Raw genomic sequence first — 25,452 nt, 5'->3', positions numbered from 1 at the left:
ATGCATTATAATTAAACCCTACAAACACTGTATCATCTAGAATTTAACACGGAAGGACGTTCACAAATTCCCCTGTAACATTTCAACCTTTTAGTATTTCATAGGTCCATTGCTGTCAGCAATATAACCTGTTAGAACCAGAAAATTACACAAGTAGAAAAACACAAACAACTTAATAATGTATATTCCATAATTGGAAATAGAAAATTTACAACATCCGGACATCTGGTACAGTTGGCACAGATGGACTGAGGTTGGGTGGGTCATGCTTTATACTGGTAACCATAGAAACATTTTTTTGACACATCTTACATTAAATGTTTATAAAATGGTACCTACTAATGTTCACAATAGCTTAAAACCAAGAACATTTATCAATGTTGTTTTTTCCATAAGGATCACATTAGGTTGATTTGGTGTGAAACACCGCACTCAGCAATATTCCAGCTATATGGCGTGGGTCTGTATATAATCGTGGTCTGACCAGACAATCCAGTTATCAACAGCATGAGCATCAATCTACCCAACTGGGATCGACGATGACATGCATCACATTAGGTCATACAGCATATCTTTGAAATCTGTGGATTAGGATAAACAGGTCCTAAACAATGTATCCCAATCCTCCAAAATATCTCCTTAGGTGTGTATACCTAAACACAACGTGACACACCAAGAGTTTTCAGTGTCTGACAGTTTAAATGGAATTCATATTCAGAATAGTAGCAGTATTTCAAAGTGTTTAAGCACATATCAGTTTACACATTAAGCATGGTGGCGAAGTTCTTCAATCCTGTGTCGGTTGGCAACCATGTAACAGTGAGATTCCCACATCATGTTGATTAGTTTGGAGTTGTCATGGCAATCAAGCGCTACATTTTCCGAGAGTTGTGGGCTGTAGCGGTAGAAAGGGACGTTGATCATGCTGCACCATGCACGGGCTCGGTCCACAGGTCTCCCCTCCGATACAGTAGCCTGAAGGATTGCATAGCAACTGTGAGATCTCTTGGAGACAAGGAATGAGGAATGACAGAGGCCCTTTTTGGTGCCATTTGCAATTGGTGATTGTAAACTTACAGAAAACGTATAATTTAGGAACATTCTTGTACATGTCTCTTTACTTTCAATCATGTGATCACCAGATCAACTCAGTTCATATAAGCAATATGCTTGCTGACAACCTGTAAAATCAGAAGCTATCTCTCTACATTTAGTGTTGTAGTAAGTAAAAAACATTATGTAATTTTTGGAGTAAAATTGATATTTTATACTTATCCTGACTCATGCTCTTTTTGCTTGTCTTCTTCTTCTTGCGAACATAGTGGAACACTTGTATCTCCCTAATTGAAGCTCCCTTCAATTTAAAATCACTAATTAGTATTCACCACGAGTTACCTCCTTTCCACAAGCTCGGGAACGAGGGCACGAGGGCGCCACCTCTACCCATGTGCCTCACTCTCTCCTCATATACTGAGCCCAACATTTGAATTTACAGGGAAATCCAAAGTGTTATTTGGGGAGGATGGGAGGGCTGACCTCATGAGTCAGGATAAGTATAAAATATCAATTTTACTCCAAAAATTACATATTTTTCCTTATCCTGACTCATGCTCTTTTTGTAGCATCCTACAGAACGGAGGTGGGAATATCTAATACTTTGGATTTTTAATAATTAGTGATTTGAACTGTGATGATTGTAATAACCCTATGGGAACTTCATAAAGGCACTGAACTGATGAATTCCTGCTGCTAACTTATCAGCTGCCATATAAAAGGTTATTACCATGTACTTATTATGATAAAGTATATATAACATTAATACAATGCTTAAGACTAATAGACTTAAGCTTGTTAATATGCTAGTATAAACTCCTTAGAGTTTGTTAGCTAAAATACTTTAAGATATAACATAGTACTAAGCTTAAGATATGATTAAACTTAAGCTAATTATATAATAGCAAACTCTTTAGAGTTTGTTAGTTAATATACTTATATGATATAGATATAATGCTGAGCTTAAGATATGAATAAGCTTTAGCTACATATATAATAGCAAAAACTCTGTAGAGTTTGTTAGCTAATATATTTTATAATATGAGTATATTACTGTGCTTAAGCTATAATTAACTTAAGCTACATATATAATAGCCAAACTCTGTAGAGTTTGTTAGCTAATATATTTTTATAATATGAGTATAGTACTGTGCTTAAGCTATAATTAACTTAAGCTACATATATAATAGCCAAACTCTGTAGAGTTTGTTAGCTAATATATATTTATAATATTAGTATAGTACTGAGCTTAAGATATAATTAACTTAAGCTACATATATATAGCAAAACTCTGTAGGGTTTTGTTAGCTAATATATTTTACAATATGAGTATAGTAGTGTGCTTAAGATATAATTAACTTAAGCTACATATATAATAGCAAAACTCCGTAGAGTTTGTTAGCTAATATATTTTACAATATGAGTATAGTAGTGTGCTTAAGATATAATGAACTTAAGCTACATATATAATAGCAGAACTCCGTAGAGTTTGTTAGCTAATATATTTTTACAATATGAGTATAGTATTGTGCTTAAGATATTATTAACTTAAGCTACATATATAATAACCAAAAACTCTGTAGAGTTTATTAGCTAATATGTTTATAGTGTAACCATAGTACTAAGCTTAAGATAAGATTAGACTTAAGCTAAATGTATATAGCAAAATAAACTCCTTAGAGTTTATTAACTAATATACTTTTATGTTAAAAACATAGTACTGAGCTTAAGTTATGATGAAACTTAAGCTATATATATATAATAACAAAACTCCGCCGAAGTTTGTTAGCTATCTACCTTTATAATGTAAACATACTGCTTAAGATATGATGAAAACTTAAGCTAATTGTATAATAGCCAAAACAACCCTTTAGAGTTTGTTAGCTATGATATAAACCCTAGTATTGAGCTTATGAAGGAAAACTTAAGCTACATATATAATAGCAAGAACTCCGTGAGAGTTTGTTAGCTAATACATGTTATAATGTAACCATAAAGCTTAAAATATGATGAAACTTAAGCGAAATATATAATAGCAAAACCCTCTTTTAGAGTTTTGATAGCTAATATACCTATATGATATAAACATAGTAATAATGCTTAAGATATGAATAAGCTTAAGTTACATATATAATAGCTAAAACTCTGTAGAGTTTGTTAGCTAATACATGTTATAATATAACCATATTGCTTAGAAATATGATGATACTTAAGCCAAATAGCAAAAACTCTTTAGAGTTTGTTAGCTAATCTACTTATATGATATAAACATAGTACTAAGCTTAAGATATGAATAAGCTTAAGCTACCTATATAATAGCAAAACTCCTTAGAGTTTGTTAGCCAATATATTTTAATAATATGAGTATAGTACTAGCTTAAGGTATAATTAGCTTAGTTACCTATATAATAGTAAAACTCCATTAGAGTTTGTTAGCTTAATTAACCAAGCTATGTATAAAATAACCAAAAACTCTGTAGAGTTTGTTAGCTAATGCATTTATCATGTAACCATAGTATTACTCTTAAGATATGAATAACTTAAGGTAAATATATATAATAACAAACTCTGTAGAGTTGTTAACTTATATATTGTATGATGTAATAATCATAGTACTGTGATGATAAAAGGAACTTAAGTAAATTATATATAGCATGAAGCTATTTAGTATTGTTATAAGATAAGTAAAAATCTGTTAGATTGACTTATCTTCTCCGAGAACTGTCAGCTGTTGTGCGAGGACCATGGGATCCGAATTGGTGTATACCTGAGAGGCCCTCGGTGGTGATATCTCTCAGATAATGGTTTGCAACCACCATATCAGTTCAAGAAATAAACCCTCCATTATTTCAATCACATTTGTGTAGAACAATTGTAGAAGTTAGCTATAATATCATGAGTATTAAGCTCATGGAGGGTCGGAATAGGTCCATCCCACATATGCACGTAGTATGACAGTTCTGATCCAAATGGAGATATAGTACATGAGACTTCACTCTGCGTAAGTTGATGATAGAGGAAATAATCTGTTGCATTTTTCCCTCCTGTTTGGTTTGGTGGAGATAAATTTACAGTGCTCTTGCTGGCCATCTTGATAGAATCATCGTATCATGGGGTCCAAGTATGTCATCAAGTGTTCATAAACCTCACTTGTGAGGTGTTGAGCACTATATTCAAATCCCCAGGTTGGGCGTGAAATTTCCGTTTTATTCTCCAAACAGAAGTTTAGTAGGTTTACTAACCATCTAGTTGTGTTAGTTAAACTTCGATGAAATTCAGCTGTAGTCTGAAAACGCTGTGGATTTAGATCCACTTGTATCTTTCGTCTAGGTAATTAAGCTACGAAGTCCTTGACGATGTAGGTGCACAACCAGGTGTGTCTGTCCTCGTTGAACTTTATGTAAAATCGCCTGACTGCCCGATCCCTCGTCTTAACTTGACAGGGAGGTCTCTAACTGAAGAAAGGCAGTCTAATCATGAATGTTCAGGTTAACTGGACTGTAATGAGGCTTGCTCGTTCACTGATATATAGTTGTCACTTGTGGCGTAAGTCTTGAACTGTGAATAGAGATCGACCTCTGTGTAGGTCGTTGTCCCTCAGCGTCCAATCAGAACAAAGGCATTTTGATTCTGTATAATACCCGGCTGTGATGTCACCCGGTGTAGCGGGAAAAACCCACCTTGAATAAATTCTTGTCGTCGTTGATATTAGCATAAACGCCGGTCTTCACCGTGCTTCGAAGTTATCCGGTGACCACGGTTTCGAGGGTTAATGGTAACATGCTGAGAAACCTCCGGTGAAATATCTCGCTCTGTAATTTTATGCTGGGTAGGTTATTTTTCCTGGTTGTCGTGAAAGTAATTTCAGTTTTGAATATAATTCCGACTTCCTTATATATAAGGGTATAAACAACTTGCAAGAGTTGTGAGCTTGTAGACTGTATACATGAATGTATCGTCATAATTGTAGAATTAACGTTGAACTTGTTGTACATATTTCTTCTCAGAAACTTTGGACGATTAAGAGTTATACTGGCTGGAACAAGGCTGCTGTTCAATTTTCGATATTGAATTGTCTGCAGATATGCGTAATGGACACGCATGTAGATAATCGTATCGTCGTCGAGTTGTATATTAGCAATTTATCACGAATAGTTGATTTCTGTGAAGATCTATGAAATGTCGTTGACTAATAATACAGCGGCGTTCTGTGTTGTAAATAGCCTGAGCAATTATCTTACGGCGTGGAAGCTTATAGGCGGCATCTGGCATACAGTTGATAATCAACTTATGCGGCGTCTTGAACGGACTGACGAGTAGCTATATATGACGAAGTGGCTAGTATATGGAAACCTTGGAGGACACTTCCTCGGTGAGCGCCGGAGACTTGCGAAGTTCTCGAAGTATCCCTTCTAGATCTTCTGGGTGAAGTAGACTTGGAGCCACTTAGCCTTGGCGACCATCGCGAAGGTGTCGAATCAAAGCCCGATTAGTATATATATATATATATAAATATATATATGAAGCTTGCTTCGTGAACAGCCTCTGTGTTTAACAGGATGTGGGATCGTGGCGCTTGCCTAAAATAGGGCGCATGGATCATCTTATCATATTCAGAAGTCGTATTACGAAGTCTGGTGATAAGTGTCTAATTGATCGTTCTAGATCTATTTAGGCCAGCGAACATCACGTCGTCATGGATTCAACAGAACCAATATCGATTGTAGTTCTTATACTTGATATCGATGATCAACTTGTCTATGGGTTGATCTTCTGGAGACTTAATGAGGAGAGCGTTGATAGTTTGTGAAGCTCTTGTATAGTCCCTCGATGTCCTTCTAGATGATGATGATCTGGATTCAGGTGTCCTTGGCGCATGCCTTCGCCGAAGCTTCCTCTGCGTCGGTCGAGAGAACGGCGATATGACCTTCAGCGAAGGCTTCCGTGATGTCTGATGGTCGAGTCCACATCTAGGGATGAAACCGCATAAGGTGATGATCTATCCTGCCTTGGCGAAGTCCTTCGGCGAAGGCTGTACATCTAGGTTCTTTCCGCCTTGGCGAAGGCTGTACATCTAGGTCCTTTCGCGCGAAGCTGCTGGCTGTACATCTAGGTCGCCGTCAAGGTGGTCCGTGACTTCCTTCGCGAAGGTGACATCGTCCTGGCTGCTACGCGTTGACGGGGGTGCCTCTGGGGTGCTGTCACGTTGGAGCCTTAGCGAAAACTCGGACCCTGCTACCGCAGATATTGGTCCTCCATGATGTTCATAATTTGTCGCATCATGTCTTCTGGGATGGTCTGCGGCGAGGTAAATCGGTGCTTTATCTGCGGTGTTAATGGAGGGTCCACGGAAAAATGCGTCCGACATCAGTGTAGAGGCATCAGGCTGCATGGTGATCTCTGCTGATGTGCGTTGTAGCTATCACCGGTGCGTTTCTTGTGAAATGCGTCGGGGATGATGATCAGCTGATCATCGTAGAGGTCCAGGTCATCGGCTGGAACAATCTCGGTTGAGAAAGTCCTAGTAGACCGTTGATTTTCCCTCAGAATTCGGCGCTGCCCTGGGTGTCGCGGCGTCTGCGTTGAGTGTTAGTAATGATGGGACCCTCAGGGCCGATCATCGCATATCTCGCGTTGGTACATCAGGCTGCATGCTGATCTGTGCGACATCGGTCAATCTTTGATGTACATCGGTATGATGACCGGCTGATCATCATACAGGCCCAAAACGATGGGAGCGGTCACCGGTTGTTGAGATGTAGTAGAAAAACCCTCTAGTCTTCTGCTGCGGCGATGGGATGTCTGGGGAAGCAGGATGCTTCTTGGAGATGGCGGACTCGTCCACACCTCTCCACCACTCTAGCGGAACACCACACGGGGAGAATTGCCAACAGCAGTAGACTGGCGAGGGGTTCCGTGTATCAGTCATACTAGACTCTGCATCTGCGACCTATCTGCTGTAATGCGTGCCAAGCATAAAGTAAATATTAATAAAGGTAGAATTGGATAAATTAGTACGCAACTGCAATGTGAATATAATAAACATGGCGCCCGTTACATCATATTAAAGAAGCGGATCAGCAGCAGCATAAAAAGCGTAATCTGCAATGAGTACAGAATTTTCATCAACGTAATCCACTGAAACAAACCACGGCGTCCGTGAATAAACTGTAGAAAAACGACTAAATATCAATATATAATCGTTGAAGGATACTAGCTAAACCTCTATAGATGTCTATACGAGGTAACTAACTAAATATAATTCAAAGGATATAGTGTGTCGGGAGACACAGGCGCTCTCACGTCCAGCTCACTGGGCGAAGAAGGAGAGAGTGAGGCACATGGGTAGAGGTGGCGCCCTCGTTCACGCGCTTGTGGAAAGGAGGTAACTCGTGGTGAATACTAATTAGTGATTTTAAATTGAAGGGAGCTTCAATTAGGGAGATACAAGTGTTCCACTATGTTCGCAAGAAGAAGAAGACAAGCAAAAAGAGCATGAGTCAGGATAAGGAAAAATATAATGTTTAGGAAACTCATGCCCATTTCTCATGTATATCAGCACATCAGAGTTACCTTCCTTTGGCAAGGGAGGGAAATAACATTGTTGGCAATACTTGATTCATTTCTATTACACTGATCAATATGATTATCAAGCCTTCAAGTTGGTTTCATATTACTGCAATGGCTTGACAAATATCGCAATACCATTGCAGTGTGGGATACCATTGCAATGCTATCACAATACTTAAAACAGACCCAAGAGTGGAGATACATCAATTATGTAAGAGATAAGCATTATGTGTTCAAGGTCCTCGGGTGTTATTGAGAATTTCTTGACCAACTGAGCTGCATGCTTTGATGTCCAATTTTCATGCGACAACAACAATATTCTTTAAAGTTACTGAATCACTGTAAGTATATGTTTTTGTTTGCACCCGGTCAATGAATTACCAGAAGAGACACCCATAACAGCTTTGCAGCATGTCCTTCTCGGAAAACATTCTGTACCACATTCTGTGGGACATTGACACCACGCATCCCAGTGGCAATAACCTTCATTCTGAAGAAAACAAAAGCGGAAAAACTATTTCATTGTTATGAATAACAGAAATTCAACATTAGAAGCTTTATGGCATGAAATTCAAAATGGCAACTTCCATTCTAGACTGGTCTTGGACAAACACAAACTTGTGAGCTGAAAAATGGAATTGTGGAATGTCTAATAGGAGGCTCCGATTGTATGGCAGGATTTCCCTTTGGCTAATAAAGTTTCATTTCACATGTTTGAAATCTTGATCTTATATGCAAAACTTCGATTTGTTGGAAGAATGGTCAGTCTGATTTTAAGGATCTTCCAGACACAAGAGTGTTTACTAGCCTAAGTTAAAGTCTAGCTAGATTTCCCACTTGCCATTTCAGGCCCTATCAAGTACATGTATATAATAGTGCAAGTCTCACATTTTGTTTAAGTCCCAGGTTGTATTCATGGATCTCTGTCAGTATGTCTAGGGTGGGGTTGTTGGAAATGAGCCCGCCGTCCAGGAACTTGCCGTACGCCCTGAAGTAGGTGGGTGCTGCTCCACTACACCGTGCTGCCAGCCATATTGGCTGTTCTGAAGGAGACAATCCATGGTTCTCTTATTGTCATGTCATTACAAAGCTACAACAGTAAGCTGCATTGTTCAATTATATCTGGATGACATACTTTTCCACTGTTTCATCTCCAGCATTGCTAACACAAAGGATGAGGTATGATAAATGTTTAAGAATTAAGCAGAACTCAAAATAGTCATGAAAGTTATCCAAAGTGTTACTTTCACCAACAAAGATCATATTTTCTCATAAAACCTTTCAAGTGTATAACACAAAACCCAGACTACAAATCATGTTAAGTAATGTTTTTCTGATATTTAAACTTTAAAATGTCAAAAGTATTCTGTAACTATGATTTTATTCCTTCCTTGAGGGTCTTTGTCCTACCTCAACCTTTGTGACACTGACTTACTCTCAGGTTCTTGAACCTCCACCAGTTTCACGTCCTTGTCGTCTCTGTGGGGGGTCTTCAGGAACTTCCTGTAGGTGCGGAACATGTGCAGCTCTGCAGGGTTGCGGTCTGCCAGGACAGCCGTCACCAGCACTCTGAAACACCAGTGAGTTAAGATTTTAAGTCACATCAGCCATATTTCAGCCATATTGTGACCTGAAACACCACATGCGTGTTTCAGTCACACAAGCTACCATGGGAAATATTTGGTAGAGAATCAATTATTTTAATACCTAGATTAAAAATGCAAGAGCTGAACTGAACTTAATGCATTTATTTACTGTCCCAAGTTTCAGGAAATTGTTTGAAAAAGACATAGCGATGTGTGTGTCTGTGTGCCTGCCTGCTTGTATGAGGACTCATGCCGTTTTTTCACTGCCAGCCAACTTAGATTCTGTGTAACATGGATAACCCTCTCTGACTTGGTATACGGACTCAGAGCTGAAAGTCCCTGTTTCATCCCAGAGCAACAACAAGTACCAATGTTTAACAGCTGTTGGTATCAAGTAGCAGGGACTGAACCCCAGACCTTCCTACCTCAAGGCAGACACTCTATCTACTACCCCACCAAGGTTTCTTCTCAGGTTGTAACCAACCATGTTAAAGCCATTATGATAATTTTTCCCTCTCGTTGCCTTTTTGTAGTAATGTAAGTGATGGTATTTAGACATATCTGACTAAGTTTCAAACCTAAGTAATACTTACTTTGGATGTACTATGTCAGTCATCACAGGTGTCTCGCCAAACTCTCTCTTCAACATGGCCTCAAACGGCTCTGATGAGTAAGGTCGTCTGCCCTTAAAAACTTCATCTTTCAAGCGGAAATACACACCTTTCAGATACTGGAGGGAAAACCCTGAAAAACACAATTTATCATTGAGGAGTTCCTAGGCCTAGGCCAGATTCTCCCGGGGAAAGTTAAGACCGGGGAAGAAATGGCCTGCTACACAGGATCTCCACAGGTGCTACTGCTTATAAATGTATACAGACATTTAAAACTGGTCATACCATTCTGGATTTAGACAGATGCAATCAAATAAAAGTAGATCTTGTATTACATATACACTAACCTTCATGAATTTTTCAAAAGTATTTTTGCAGATTTAATATCTTTCTCAAGACAAGTAGCAAAGATATTACTTTTGGAAAAAAAATTCTGAAAAGTTGATTAGCAGCTTCAAGACAAAGATAATCAACTTCTGCCAACAACAACTTTAGTTTTATCCTAGAAACACCTTCATTCTTCACTCGCTAGTAAAGGGATATAACTCTTTTTTTCTGTCCACCATGTACAAGATAATGTACTCACCCCTGGCAATGCCGAGAGCAAGAATACCACCAGTGCTGGTCCCGCCTATCCAGTCAAAGCAGTCTTTGATTGGTCGTCCTGAGGCAGCCTCGATCTCCATCAGCATCTGTATGAGCACCAAGCCACGGATACCTCCCCCCATCCAGACACAACACCTGAATGGATAACACGCACTTCACAAACTCCATTGGTGCTAGATGTATCTCTTTATTATCTCTAGGCTTGTAGATTACCTTTTGAAAATTCAAGTGACATTTGAGACACTTATTTATATAAAATCTGTTTCTGTTTTGTGACGAATCCTTTTGGAGGAACAGTAAAAGAAGTGCCAGTGGACTCCTTATACGATTGTAAAGAACTGTTATTTTCTAGTTTTACAAATCATTGTTTACGTCATGTACTGATAAAAAAAAATCAGGACAAGTCAAGAACTTTAAGATAGGACAGACTGTTTTTGATATATTGACTGAATATCTTTAAAAAAACAAATAGCTATATTATATTATTTATATTTGTAATACCCTTGGTAGTGCAATTTAGCAGAAAAATTTAAGCACTAATACTGTGATAAAAACGTAACTTAATCTTTATTCATCTTATTTTCTGACTGTGTCTTTTAATGCGGATGCGCAGATTGTAACACATATGACAGAAGCTGCATGTCTCCAAGGAACTCACCCGATCTCCGATATGGGAAGGAGCATCCACCATGTCTAACACCGACCCCGCCTTGTGGACGATAGTAGCGTCAGTCGGGACGTGTGCAGACAACATCTCATCAAACAGAGCTGAACAGAGAAGACATGAATTGTATTATCAACACTGTCAGTTATAGTTGTGGAAATGTAATAGAGGTTCTCATAATATGGATTGAGATAAGTATTTGGCTGTTTATTGTACATCGCATGCACAAGACATGTTTTTCGTACCCAGATTTGAAGGGACCTGAAGGGGTTACCTTCTGCACGAGGTATACTATCTGACATATTTTCTATATTTGGTTGCTTTAAAGACAGCAATATTTGGCAAATGAAAAGGATGGATTTCATGATGCACATTCCAAATGATTCAGAACTAGGTGTGTGTGTTGTGGTGAACACAGGGGCCAAGCCTGACAGATCTGGCTGAAGGCACAGTCAACATTTAAAGTATGTGACTAAAAACAGGTGCCCTTCCTCTGTACCTGCCAGTGATAATACTGATCACCATTTTCTCTGTTATACTTTGGCCTGGCACGGAGCTATCTCAGACACAACATTAGTTGCAGAGTTAATGTGTTTGGTCGTGTGGATAAGGTGTCTGTCCTATCAGCAGACTAGAAATGTTATGGATGCAACATTGGAGCAAGTCTCAGTGAATGAGTGTTGGGGAGTATGTGGCATAGCAGGCCATGGAGTCTACCCACAGATCCTTACCTCTAAGAGACTAAAAAAACTGAAACTGGCTGTTCAGCATGACTTTTATACCACATTAGTTATGTGATTTTAAGAATATCTGAGAATTAATGGTCCTTACCTACGCTATCCACTCTCAGAAGACCCCTCATGACCGGGTCGGGGATGCCATTGTGGGTGCCCTCGGGTACACAGCCAGCAAGACAGCCCTTGACGTCCACGCCACAACGCTTGCCCCCCGACACATGCAGGAAGTACAGGATGAGATCCCTGGAGGAACAAACTCAATGTTAACTTGATGTCAAGAGTTCTTTGATGCTGAGTGCATGATGTAAAGAGTCACTTGAAGCCTAGTGTCTAGTGTAAAGAATCACTTGATGATTAGTGCTTGGTACAAACAGGCATTCGATGCTTGCTGCTTTGAGCTTAGAATAAAGTCACGTGATGCTTAGTGCTTGATGTGAAGAGTGCTTTGAGTCTCTTAGCTTAGACCTTGAACACTGGAGTTTAATAAGGAGGGGAAAGTCAGTTGGGAGATAAACATCCTGTATTTAGAAATCTCGGTTACTTGTAGTCTAGATGTTGAGCACATTCTTCTGAATTTTATTTGGAATCTTGTCCTTTAGTATGAGTTTTCAAATGTACCCATAAAGATTACATAATTAAGTATTTCTAAATATTGTCCACTCACTTATTCTTTCCTTTAGACACGGCTGCCAGATGTCGAGCTGTGTGCCGGTTCTTGTTCCTCAAGTTAACACTGGCTCCAAACACAACGAACGTCCGAACAAACTCAATATCATCTTGCTGGTAGAAAGAATGAATGCACTCATAAAAAATATAAACTAAAAGCACTTCAGACATACAAAACAATTTCTGGAGACAATAGTGCATGTTTAACAATTAGTAGTCACAGTGACCTACCTGCACTGCCCAGTGTAGAGGCGTCTCTGCATTCTTGTCGGCCATGTTGCAGTCTGCGCCGTAGCACAACATTGTCATGAGACAGTCCAGACGCTGGGTGAAGATCATCACGTGTAGCGCACTATCCTGTGTGTTGCTCATGGAGTTCATGTCACATCCAGCATGCGCCAGGAACTCTATCACCTACACATACACATACATATTACACTTTCTGCATAAACAAATCACTAACATAACAGAAAATATGATTGAAAACATATGAGAGCAATCCCATGAGACAGTGCCAAGCGTCCATGTTGTTCCCCTCCCCTAGTGCAAAGTGTCCTTTTTAGACAGTGTCAGATTGAGACCCTTCCCCTTTGACAGTGTCAGATGGAGACCCCTCCCCTTTGACAGCGTCAGATTGAGACCCCTCCCCTTAGACAGTGTCCCAGTGAGACCCCTCCCCTTAGACAGTGTCATAGTGAGACCCTTCCCCTCAGACAATGTCATAGTGAGACCCCTCCCCTTAGTGTCAGATTGAGACCCCTCCCCTTAGACAGTGTCAGAGTGAGACCCCTCCCCTCAGACAGTGTCACATTGAGACCCCTCCTTAGACAGTGTCATAGTGAGACCCCTCCCTTAGACAGTGTCAGATTGAGACCCCTCCCCTTAGACAGCGTCAGATTGACAGATTGAGACCCCTTCCCTCAGACAGTGTCAGAGTGAGACCCCTCCCCTCAGACAATGTCATAGTGAGACCCCTCCCCTTAGACAGTGTCAGATTGAGACCCTTCCCCTTTGACAGCGTCAGAGTGACAGATTGAGACCCCTCCCCTCAGACAGTGTCAGATTGAGACCCCTCCCCTTTGACAGCGTCAGATTGACAGATTGAGACCCCTCCCTCAGACAGTGTCAGATTGAGACCCTCCCCTCAGACAGTGTCAGATCCCCTCCCTTCGACAACATCAGATTGAGACCCCTCCCTTCGACAGTGTCAGAGTGAGACCCCTCCCTTTCGACAACATCAGATTGAGACCCCTCCTCCCTCGACAGTGTCAGAGTGAGACTCCTCCTCTTAGACAGTGTCCCAGTGAGACCCCTCCTTAGACAGTGTCATAGTGAGACCCCTCCCCTAGACAGTGTCAGATTGAGACCCTCCCCTTAGTGTCATAGTGAGAACCCTCCCCTTAGACAGTGTCAGATTGAGACCCCTCCCCTTAGACAGCGTCAGACTGAGACTTCTCCCATTCGACAGCGTGAGATTGAGACCCTTCCCCTTAGACAGTGTCAGATTGAGACCCCTCCCCTTATATAGTGTCAGAGTGAGACCCCTCCTCTTAGACAGTGTCCCAGTGAGACCCCTCCCCTTAGTGTCATAGTGAGACCCTTCCCCTTAGACAGTGTCAGATTCAGACCCCTCCCCTTCCACAGCATCAGATTGAGACCCCTCCCCTCAGACAGTGTCAGAGTAAGACCCTTCCCCTTCGACACTGCCCAGTGAGACGCATCACCTACCTCCTTTGACTTTGCCCAGTGTAGTGGGGTACCCCCATACTTGTGATCCCGGGCGCCCAGTTGGTCAGGATGGGACCGACAGATCAGCTCCAGTGACCTGTTTAGTACAGATATTTGGAGTGAGTGAGTGAACACAACATAATACTAAAAACACACAGGGAAAAAGCTTACACAGAGCACCACTGGGCCTATTATTACTTGGTTTACAGAGTTCCTATAAAATGTCAGACCAGTCATACTGATGTAATCCATTGATGACGTTTTGTTGCCACTGTCAAACTGATCTCTGTTGTGTTCTTAATGTTAATAACAACTGCTCATCATGAACTGTGGTTTGTTGTTATTTGGTTGGTTAGAAATTAGAAATATGATCACCATGTTTGGGACAAATTCTCTTCTGAGATGATCAGTTCCAACTAGTGATACAATGTTTGGGNCAGATGACCCACCTGACATCACCAGCATCAACAGCTGCGTGCACAGGCAAACAGGAAGTGGCCGATATCTTGGGGTCAGCACCGACGTGCAGCAACATCTCTGTCGCCTCTGGTAGTTTCTTCTTACATGCCATCAACAATGGCGTCTCTCCTCGCCCGTCTAGCCAGTTCACGACTCCCTCCTTGTCATGACTGGCCACCATCTGTACAAAGAAGAACACTGTTAAAGGGAGACTACTCTACTACCATTTCCAGTGTACACCTCAGCCTTTTAGTTAGTGTGTGACTGATGACGGTGAAACAAAGCATAGCAATTCAGGAAATCATCAACTGCTTGACTGATACAGCGTACAGGAAGCATTGTACCCATGTGGGGAATCAAACCTGGGTCTTCTGTGTGAAGAACCAATGCTTTAACCACTAGGCTACCCCACCATCCGATTCAAAGGAAGAGAACAATTGCCCCTGGAATTTATATTAGTGGAAAGGTGACAAGGTCATTGCCTGTCTATGTGTCACCATGGAAACTAAGTGTTGGTGTGGGGATGGGTTCAAGATATATTTCTCACCAGAGATATGATACACTAGGCAATAATGATGGAATACCAGGTTATCAATGTAAGATCCAACCTCCACTGCTGTGAATGAAATACTCACAAGTTCAGCTAGCCTGTGTCATACAGCAATGTTTGTGCCTGTGATTATCACACCGAAGGTGAACTAATATCTACATATTTGTTTTTGTGTTAAAGATAATGAAACCATACATTCAGTCTAATTCCTGTATTATATATTGAGATTCTCTATTCTGACCACTCTCTCATTACATTTTTCTCCCATTTTTGAATTGATAACTTGATAACATCATTATTGTCCATCCGTATTGTGTTTCATATGACTTGTATCATGAGTGAGTGAGTGAGTTTAGTTTTTAGCCGATTATGGGAATATTCCAGCAATATCAGAATAATCTTCTTAAAGATGTCTAAATTAAGTTCTTTCTCTCATGAACAATTTTCACTTAGATTTTGTTGGGCTAGTGCTTAAGACAGACCAATGCATGTGACACTAGAAACACAAAACCATTTGTGTCACATCAGTAAAATCATCCTCCTGGGAAATTCTTACCCAACTCAGGTTACTTACTGAGAGGCATGATGGGAAGCTGAGGACAGCGTGGTGGTACACGGTGAGGCCATACTTGTCGTTGACATCGATCCTGGCTCCCAACATCAGCAGCTCCTGTAAACACTGCATCTGCTTGCCCTGCACGCTGGTCATCAGGGGAGACAATCCTGTTGCACTACACACCGTGTTGATCGCACTGCAGCCACAACAAATATGTGGACATTACCATGTGTATAAACATCACTGGAAGAGTGAGTGAGTGAGTATGGTTTTATACTGATTTTAGGAATATTCCAGCAATATCATGGCAGAGAACCCCAGAAATGGGCTTCACACATTGTACCCATTTGGGGAATCGAACCTGGGTCTTTAGCAGGACAAGTTGATGCTTTAACCACTAGGCTACCCCACCACCCTATCACTGGAAGATGCTAAATGACACTTGAAAACTTGAAAACTGACAAGTGTTAAATTTTGAACATTTCTGGCTCTGACAGAACATTCCAAACTATCTTGATCTGTCAGAGATCAGATGCAGATCTATCACAGATCTGTCACAAATTGTCTAGCAGACATCAAGACGAATCAGATAGTACCATTGATTGGTCAGCAGCTAGTTAACGATTCAATAGGAACAACCAGCCAAAATCTTGTCACCAACAGAAATCTCAGCATATTCCATTCACTCTACGATACCGAAAATATCATATTCATTTTAAACAAATCTAATTATTTCTGTTTAGATGCCACGCATTTTATTTAATAAAAAACCCTTTTGTGAGATATACATCCTTAATGAAACTGCTGACTAAACTTCTAACTCCCTCTTGTTAGACACAGTGCCTCATTTAACAAACTTAATCCCTTTCCTTGAGAAACAATCTCTAACTAAATCAAGTTCCTTTTCTTGAATATTTCTGAAGCGAATGTGATCACTTGGTGCTCCTACCTTCTGATAATTTCATGTCTGAAGCACTCGTAGAGGCCAGTGTAGGCGGCGATGTGGCATGCGGTCCAGGTGGGGTGTTCGCGGATACAGTCGCTCACCCGCTGCAACACGTCCTCCTGGTTCAGGCTGCTGCTGCTGCTTACAAGGCACACCATCTTCGGGGCCAGGATGTTGAACTGGGACAACGCCTCACCCTCCATCATGATACGGAATATACTGAAAATGATAGCAGGATTTGATTTTGCCACTGAGGTGAATTCACAAGGGGAATAATCCAAAGGAACATACATTAATTGATAGCAGGACCACAGGTAGTCTGTCGTACAGACCCAGTGTAGAATATGTGGCAAGTCTAGATTTCCACAGTCTAAGGGCTCCTTTTCATTGTATGCTAAGCAGCAAAAGAAATGTCAGTTTGGAATTTTCCCCTCGTAGAAATGGATAACTGTATACTCATTTAATGTTTTGATTGTACATTTTTGACAACATCTCCAACTTTACCTGAGCAAAGACATTCCTTCCCAAACTCAGAATGGAACCCAGGAAATGGTCTCAAAAGTGCAACCTGATCTCGGAGATGGTACGGTGTTCTCCATGTTTTTCATGCAACTCATGCTGCACGTGCTGTTCACAACGACCAGTGCTATAAAATGCACCCCCAAACCTGGTTGAAACATTCACATTACAACGTCAGCAGGATGCCACGACTCACGACAGCTGAGGAACCAGACGCCAAGAAGACTTGAAGCTGGCCACACTGCACAAGCCTTTGCCAATCACTTCCAGGTGAAAGTTCGGACCATCTACAGGCTGCAGCAACGTTTACAGGCCACTAACACCACGAATGATCGCCCCCGTACTGGCAGACCAAGGGTGACCACAAGACGACAAGACCGCCATGTTGTGCGACAGCATGTACAGAATCCCTTCACGCAGGCATCCGAAACAGCACGCCAGACAGTGGGAATACACGGAAGACCAATCAGTACTGATACAGTACGCCGACGTCTTAACAGCGGGAACGTCCATTGCTGTAGACCTTACCGTGGACCTATCCTCACCCCTCGTCTTCGGCGTGAACGTCTACAGTTTGCCCTACAACACCAAAACTGGCGATACAGGCAATGGAGAACTGTTCTGTTCACAGATGAGAGTCGGTACTGCGTATCAAGTGCAGATGGCAGAACAAGAATATGGCGACGACGTGGCCAGCGTTACTCAGACCAATGTGTTATGGAAAGAGACTCAATGGGAGGTGCAAGCATTATGGTATGGGGTTGAATAGGCCTGAACAAGAGAGTGGGTCCTGTGGTGTTCCAGAACCTTGGTCCAGGGAGAGGAGGCGGCATCACAGCGGTGCGCTACATCGACCAAGCTCTCAGACGTCATAACACTTTTCGCACGTCACTTGAACAACATTTTCCAGCATGATAACACCCAGGCCATACTGCCAGAGCTACATGGGACTTCCTACAGCAGAACGATGTCAACATTATGCAGTGGCCATCCCTTAGTCCTGATTTAAACCCAATTGAACAACTTTGGGATGAAATTCAGAGGAGACTGAATTATGTCATACCAAGGCCAAACACAGCCGATTTATTACGCCAGGCCTTTCTCAGAGTGTGGTTCAAGGTGCCAATGGCCTTCATCAATCGATTGGTGCACTCCATGCATAGACGATGTGCTGCAGTTATTGCCGCTCGTGGTGGTCACACTCGATACTGAAGTCAAGAGTCATAATGGACTGCAAACATTCACGTAATGTCTTGGAATTGTGCTGAGTTATTCATTGATGTGTTCAGATATTGTACACAAGAAATGGTTTTGATCCGCTTATTATGTCCATTTCTGTAATGATTTGATTACAGTGCCTATCTAATTTTGAATTCGTACTGACGTTTTTTTTTGCTGCTGAGTATATTTATGATCATTATTTATGAATTATTTTGTTCTGCACAATATGTTAGTCTAGACCATAGGCTACAATCCTTATGTAGGTGACATGTGTGGCAGTTGGACTCCAGAGAGTGTCTGTGTCTTGGTCCCCCCCACAATGATACACACATAACATGTGGTGTCACCTTGGGTAACTGACTGTGTTTATATAATGTTGACATTCACCTTGCTACCTGGTAGTATGAGACTCATGAGACTGATAACCTTCTAGTGAATTACAGGCATCTTAGGTGTAAACTTCTCACTGAGCTGAGAATGAGTGAGTGAGTTTAGTTTTACACCGCACTCAGCAATATTCCAGCTATATGGCGGCGGTCTGTAATGAGTATGGACCAGACAATCCAGTGATCAACAGCATGAGCATCGATCTGCACAATTGGGAACCGATGACATGTGTCAATCAAGTCAGCGAGCCTGACCACCCGATCCCGTTAGTCGCCTCTTACGACAAGCATGGGTTGTTGAAGGCATAATACCCCGGACCTTCACGGGTTAGCTGAGAATGAATGAGTGCAAATGTAGCCATATATGGGTTTAACAATGTCAGTACTTTGAGCTATTGCCTTGTGTATGGAAGCTACTGCAATATCAATACACACACCATTATTATTCTATCTAGTCCACATGTTCATGTTAACACATCAAACATGACTGCAGGACACATTCATGTGGTACAACGTGAAAGGTTTTGGCACGGACTGGGGTTACCCATCCTATTTGTGAAGGAGTGAGGCGATGACTTTGAATGTTTCAAATAGTAGTGTGTTGATAGACCCCAGTGCCAACTTTTGGATCATTATGTTACCAATATTATTATTATGTGAAACCCATGAACATAGGAATGGTGCTGGCACCAAGTTTAATAATCAGGGAGAATTGGGCATCAGTCCTCTGTGTCCCTCCTTCTACATGACGTAGCTCACCTGTAGAAGTAGCTCACCTGTAGCACTTGCTCGTGACTGTCATCATCAGGACACACTCGTAGCATCCTGGCCGCTTGTACAGGAACAGCCATTCCTCACGATTTATCACTTGGAAGCTGAAATATTCAACAATTTCATCAGATATAATTACTGAACGTGTAAGGTTATTTTCAAGTTTTAAATGATAATCAAGTTCAACTTAACACAGCAATTAACTACTTCAAAATACATTGTATACCTGACATTTTGTAGAGATATCAGGCTGAAGATCAATTCATCAAAGAATCCCACTGTGAACAACACAACGATATTGAACCCCATAGAGATCTGACAGCCTATCAGTCAGGTAGTGAAGGAACAAGACATCAACATGAGACTAAGGAAATCTGGAGCATACAAAGATGGAATTACACTTTTCAAATTAATTCAGTTGTCTTAAGTGCTGAGCTACAGATAACTTTTTGGGTCATTGAGTAATGTACTCTCTTGTGTTCATCTCAATTGGGTATCCTAATTTTCCTTTGAGTAACCAAACAAATTGTACCCACCTTACTCAAACTCAATTGGGTATTTTGCCATTAATTGCAAAAATGTAATAAAATTTAAATGTTGGTTTACGTATTTGTTATCTATATTAATCTGTAACATGAGAAACGATAAGAAAGACTGCAAGTTGCCAAGTTCATATGCTGAAATAGAAGCAAGAGTTTGATCAAACAAGATTTGACATTTTTGTGTGTTCGCATGTAAGATCATGTAAGTATTTTCAAAAGTTCATGCATACTTGTAGGCAATAGACTTAATAGGAATTGAGTTTTCACATAAATATTTGCGTAATTTACTCAGATACGCAGCTTATCTGTACCTCTGTAAGTGTTAACAAACAAAAGGGTAAACTATTAATGGTATGGCTGAACAATGTTCCTGGTGCTTTATGTGTACACTAAGACAAATGTTTAAATTAAAGAACCTTGTGATGATGTGTGCCCAATATGTGTTCCCATCAGAGGCGGTGGGGCAGCCTAGTGGTTAAAACGTCCACTCGTCATGCCGAAGACCTAGGTTCGATTCCATACTTGGGTACAATGTGTAAAGTCCATTTCTGGTGTTTCCAGCTGTGATATTTCTGGATTATTGCTAAAAGCGGGGTAAAACCATATTCACTCTCACCCCATCTATATCCAACCCCTCCACCTTTTCCTAAGCCTGTAGATATACCAAATATACCAATGATGGTACAGTGACGTACCCCCTGTATGTATCAGCATTGCTGGCTTGAACCTTGTATGGGTTGATGTTGGCCGAGGCAGCATTGATAATGCCACCGACAAAGTTCTTCAGCAAACCAGCCATTGTATCAGGTCTCTTATCATAGACTTACTTGGCTGGAGTAGACGGTACACATACCCTGAAAACAGCAACACACAGCTTACTTCCAGTGTGTTAAGACAATTGTTAAGACAAATGTTCACAAAATTGAAAAAAAATGAAAAGCTTGGTCAAAGCTGTGCTGTGATGTCTCGTCACATTGAGGGAACTATTGGAGAAGGTTGAAGAAAGCATAGAATAATTTTACCCATCCTCGTATACAGCTCTGAAATTTGGGGATATCAAAATATGTCATGTATTGAAAGTATTCAACTTTATTTTTGCAAACAATTACTAGATCTTTCAAGTAATACTAGTAATGCTGCAGTACTTGGTGAGTCAGGAAGGTATCCGTTATATGTAACGTACGTAACAAAATGTATTAAATACTGGTTGAAAGTATTGTCCATGCCAGATTGTAGATATCCACTTATTTGTTATAAAATAACGTAATCTCTTGATAATGTTGGCAGACAAACATGGGTTGGATTTGTTAGAGACATTTTGTTTGAGTATGGTTTTGGTTTTGCTTGGCTTAATCAAGGTGTTGGAAATGCGCGTATGTTTTTAAATTCTTTTGTACAAAGACTCAAAGATGTCTCTTTGTAAATAATTATGTAATATAAATGAAAATGTTAAATTAAGTTTCTATGAGAAATTTAAGTTCTCACTTCAACCTGAACAATATTTGATTAACATAAAAACACAACTTTTTAAATGGTTTTTGACTAAATTTTGCTGTGGGAACCATAATTTACGATTGAGTCAGGACGTTGGGAAAGTGTCTCAGTTGAAAATAGAGTGTTTACACTGTGAAAAGATTTATTCAATAAGATTGCTTGAGGATGAAAAACATTTTCTTTTAATTTGTCCATTGTATGAAAACTTAAGAAATGAATACATACATATTGCAAAATATTATTAAAATGTAACTAATATCATGTCAATTTGTAACAAGCAGCACGTGTGGAAGTTGGGAGCTTTTTTATTTTACAGCTTTAAATTAAGACAAAACTGGATTGAAAACAATAGTAAATGATTTAAATGTATCATGTAAGCATATTTAAACGTTGTTGGCAAATCAATCCAATATATGTCATATATCATAACTTACATAATGAGGTACTCTGTCAAGTATATTAAAGGACTATGTATGTGAATTATGGGCCAGATGGCCTACATTTCTGAAATAAAATCAATCAAATCATGAAAGCAGAAGTTAGGTTTATATACAGAGGCCTTAATATAACACATCTACACAAAGATACCATAATATGACATATATGCAGACACCTTATAAGACACCTGTATGTACAGACACCTTAACATAATGCACATTCATAAATATATAAACACTTAAACAAGACACATACACAGACATCTCAGTAAAACTCCTCTATGACACCTGTACATATCACAGAAAAACACATATACACACAGATACCTTAACATGGCCTGTGTGTACAGACAACATAGCATAACACCTGTATACATACACATCCAGACACGTTAACATGACACCTGTATACCATGAAACAAAACACATACAGAGACACCTCAACATGACATCTGTACACAATGAAACAAAACACACACATACACACTCATCAACATGACACCTGTATACAATGAAACAAAACATACACAGACACAACATGGCACCTGTATACAACACATCAACAGACACCTGGCACCTGTATACAATGAAACAAAACACATATATACACAGACACCTTAACATGACACCTGTATACAATGAAACAAAACACACACATTTACAGACACCTCAACATTACACATGTATACAATGAAACAAAACACACACATTTACACAGACACCTTAACTTGACACATGTATACAATGAAACAAATCACATATAGACAGACACATCAACATGGCACCTGTATACAATGAACCAAAACACACATTTACACAGACACATCAACATGACACCTGTATACAATGAAACAAAACATACACAGACACCCCAACATGGCACCTGTATACAATGAAACAAAACACATATATACACAGACACCTTAACATGACACATGTATACAATGAAACAAAACACACACATATACAGACACCTTAACATGACACCTGTATACAATGAAACAAAACACACACATTTACAGACACCTCAACATTACACATGTATACAATGAAACAAAACACACACATTTACACAGACACCTTAACATGACACATGTATACAATGAAACAAAACACACACACACAGACACCTCAACATGACACCTGTATACAATGAAACAAAACACACATATACACAGACACATCAACATGACACCTGTATACAATGAAACAAAACATACAGACACCCCAACATGGCACATGTATACAATGAAACAAAACACACATTTACAATGACACATCAACATGACACATGTATACAATGAAACAAAACACACACATTAACAGACACCCTAACATGACACATGTTTTTACACAGACACCTTAGTAAGACATCTGTATACAATGAAACAAAACACACACATATACACAGACGCATTAACATGACACATGTATACAATGAAACAAAACACACATTTACACAGACACCTTAACATAACACATGTATACAATGAAACAAAACACACACATTTACAGACACCTAATTAAGACACCTGTATACAATGAAACAAAAAACACATTTACACAGACACCTTAACATGACACCTGTATACAATGAAACAAAACACATATATACACAGACACCTTAACATGACACATGTATACAATAAAACAAAACACACACATTTACAGACACCTCAACATTACACATGTATACAATGAAACAAAACACACACATTTATACAGACACCTTAATAAGACACCTGTATACAATGAAACAAAACACACACATTTACACAGACACCTTAACATGACACCTGTATACAATGAAACAAAACACATATACACAGACACCTTAACATGACACATGTATACAATAAAACCAAACACACACATTTGCACAGACGCCTTAACATGACACATGTATACAATGAAACAAAACACACACACCTCAACATTACACCTGTACACAATGAAACAAAACACACACATTTACACAGACACGTTAGTAAGACACCTGTATACAATGAAACAAAAAAACACATTTACACAGACACCTTAACATGACACCTGTATACAATGAAACAAAACACATATATACACAGACACCTTAACATGACACATGTATACAATAAAACAAAACACACACACATTTACAGACACCTTAACATGACACATGTATAATGAAACAAAACAAACATATTTACACAGACACCTTAACATGACACCTGTATACAATGAAACAAAACACACACACACCTCAACATTACACCTGTATACAATGAAACAAAACACACACATTTACACAGACACCTTAGTAAGACACCTGTATACAATGAAACAAAAAACACATTTACACAGACACCTTAACATGACACCTGTATACAATGAAACAAAACACACACACATATACACAGACACCTAAACATGACACCTGTATACAATGAAACAAAACACACATTTACACAGACACCTTAACATGACACAAGTATACAATAAAACAAAACACACACATTTGCACAGACGCCTAAACATGACACCTGTATACAATGAAACAAAACACATATATACACAGACACCTTAACATGACAGTTGTATAAGCTCACAACTGACTACACAGACACCTAACTGGATACATGTGTATAAAATGAAACATACATGAGACATATGTACAGATACCTTCATGTAATGTATACACAAATAGCTAAACATGACATCTGTATACAGACTGCACCTCAACACATCATGTCACATGCATTCAGACAAAATCTCCAGTTGGGACTGGACATGGACATTTATGTACAAGTCTCACAAGATGTGTGCCATTTCAGCGTGATCCCACTTCATGTCCAAACTAACACCATAACAATATGTACCATGAGAAGTGAGGCACTGTCTAATTATTAATTTGCGGTTACTATTATGACTTGAGTGTAGAAATGTATAAAAGATGTACTCATGGTTGTTCTAAGGACCTACTTCAATCTTGTGCACAGTGAAATTGCAGAAAACTACAGTACAACTGTGTCTATGCCATTTAAACAGGCGAGGTATTTATAGGCAATACAATGATTATGCGGGATATTTATTGCCTTATTATCCAACATAGCTATGTGAATATTCGTGCGTGACGTTCACCTCAATACAGTAGCTCAGCTGTACTCAATCCCTTAAGCTGTCATTTCCTTGTTACCGGTGTTTGTATGAACATAATTCCCTCAATATGACGCCACAATGCGGAAGTCGCATGACACCGTGCCTCAGATTCTTTCTGTCACCTCAAACGACAGGAGAGTGGAGACGTGAGAGTTACCTCCCTTAGACCATCTTTTTCTCAAGGATCGACACGCGACCGGCTGCATCTTTCATCT

The 25,452-nt window shown here is 39.9% G+C and overlaps 1 protein-coding gene across 1 annotated transcript; it reads right to left on the bottom strand.

Moving 5' to 3' along the window:
* Positions 1-765: 765 nt before the first annotated feature.
* Positions 766-25,346, bottom strand: LOC124270551 (85/88 kDa calcium-independent phospholipase A2-like). Its single transcript, XM_046705572.1, is given in 17 exon segments — positions 766-975; positions 8,512-8,666; positions 9,059-9,192; positions 9,803-9,953; positions 10,407-10,545; positions 10,547-10,561; positions 11,085-11,194; positions 11,922-12,070; positions 12,492-12,607; positions 12,725-12,907; positions 14,222-14,318; positions 14,671-14,861; positions 15,805-15,982; positions 16,736-16,951; positions 19,635-19,733; positions 20,867-21,025; positions 25,220-25,346. Coding segments are annotated over 16 exon segments (2,247 nt in total). The 5' UTR covers positions 20,971-21,025; positions 25,220-25,346.
* Between the last annotated feature and the right edge of the window lie 106 nt (positions 25,347-25,452).

Source organism: Haliotis rubra, unplaced genomic scaffold, assembly GCF_003918875.1.
Source record: "Haliotis rubra isolate DU_JTF1 unplaced genomic scaffold, ASM391887v1 Scf1526, whole genome shotgun sequence".
Lineage (NCBI taxonomy): Eukaryota > Metazoa > Mollusca > Gastropoda > Lepetellida > Haliotidae > Haliotis > Haliotis rubra.
Note: the sequence above shows the minus strand (reverse complement) of the source record. Positions and strands in the feature narration are given on the sequence as shown.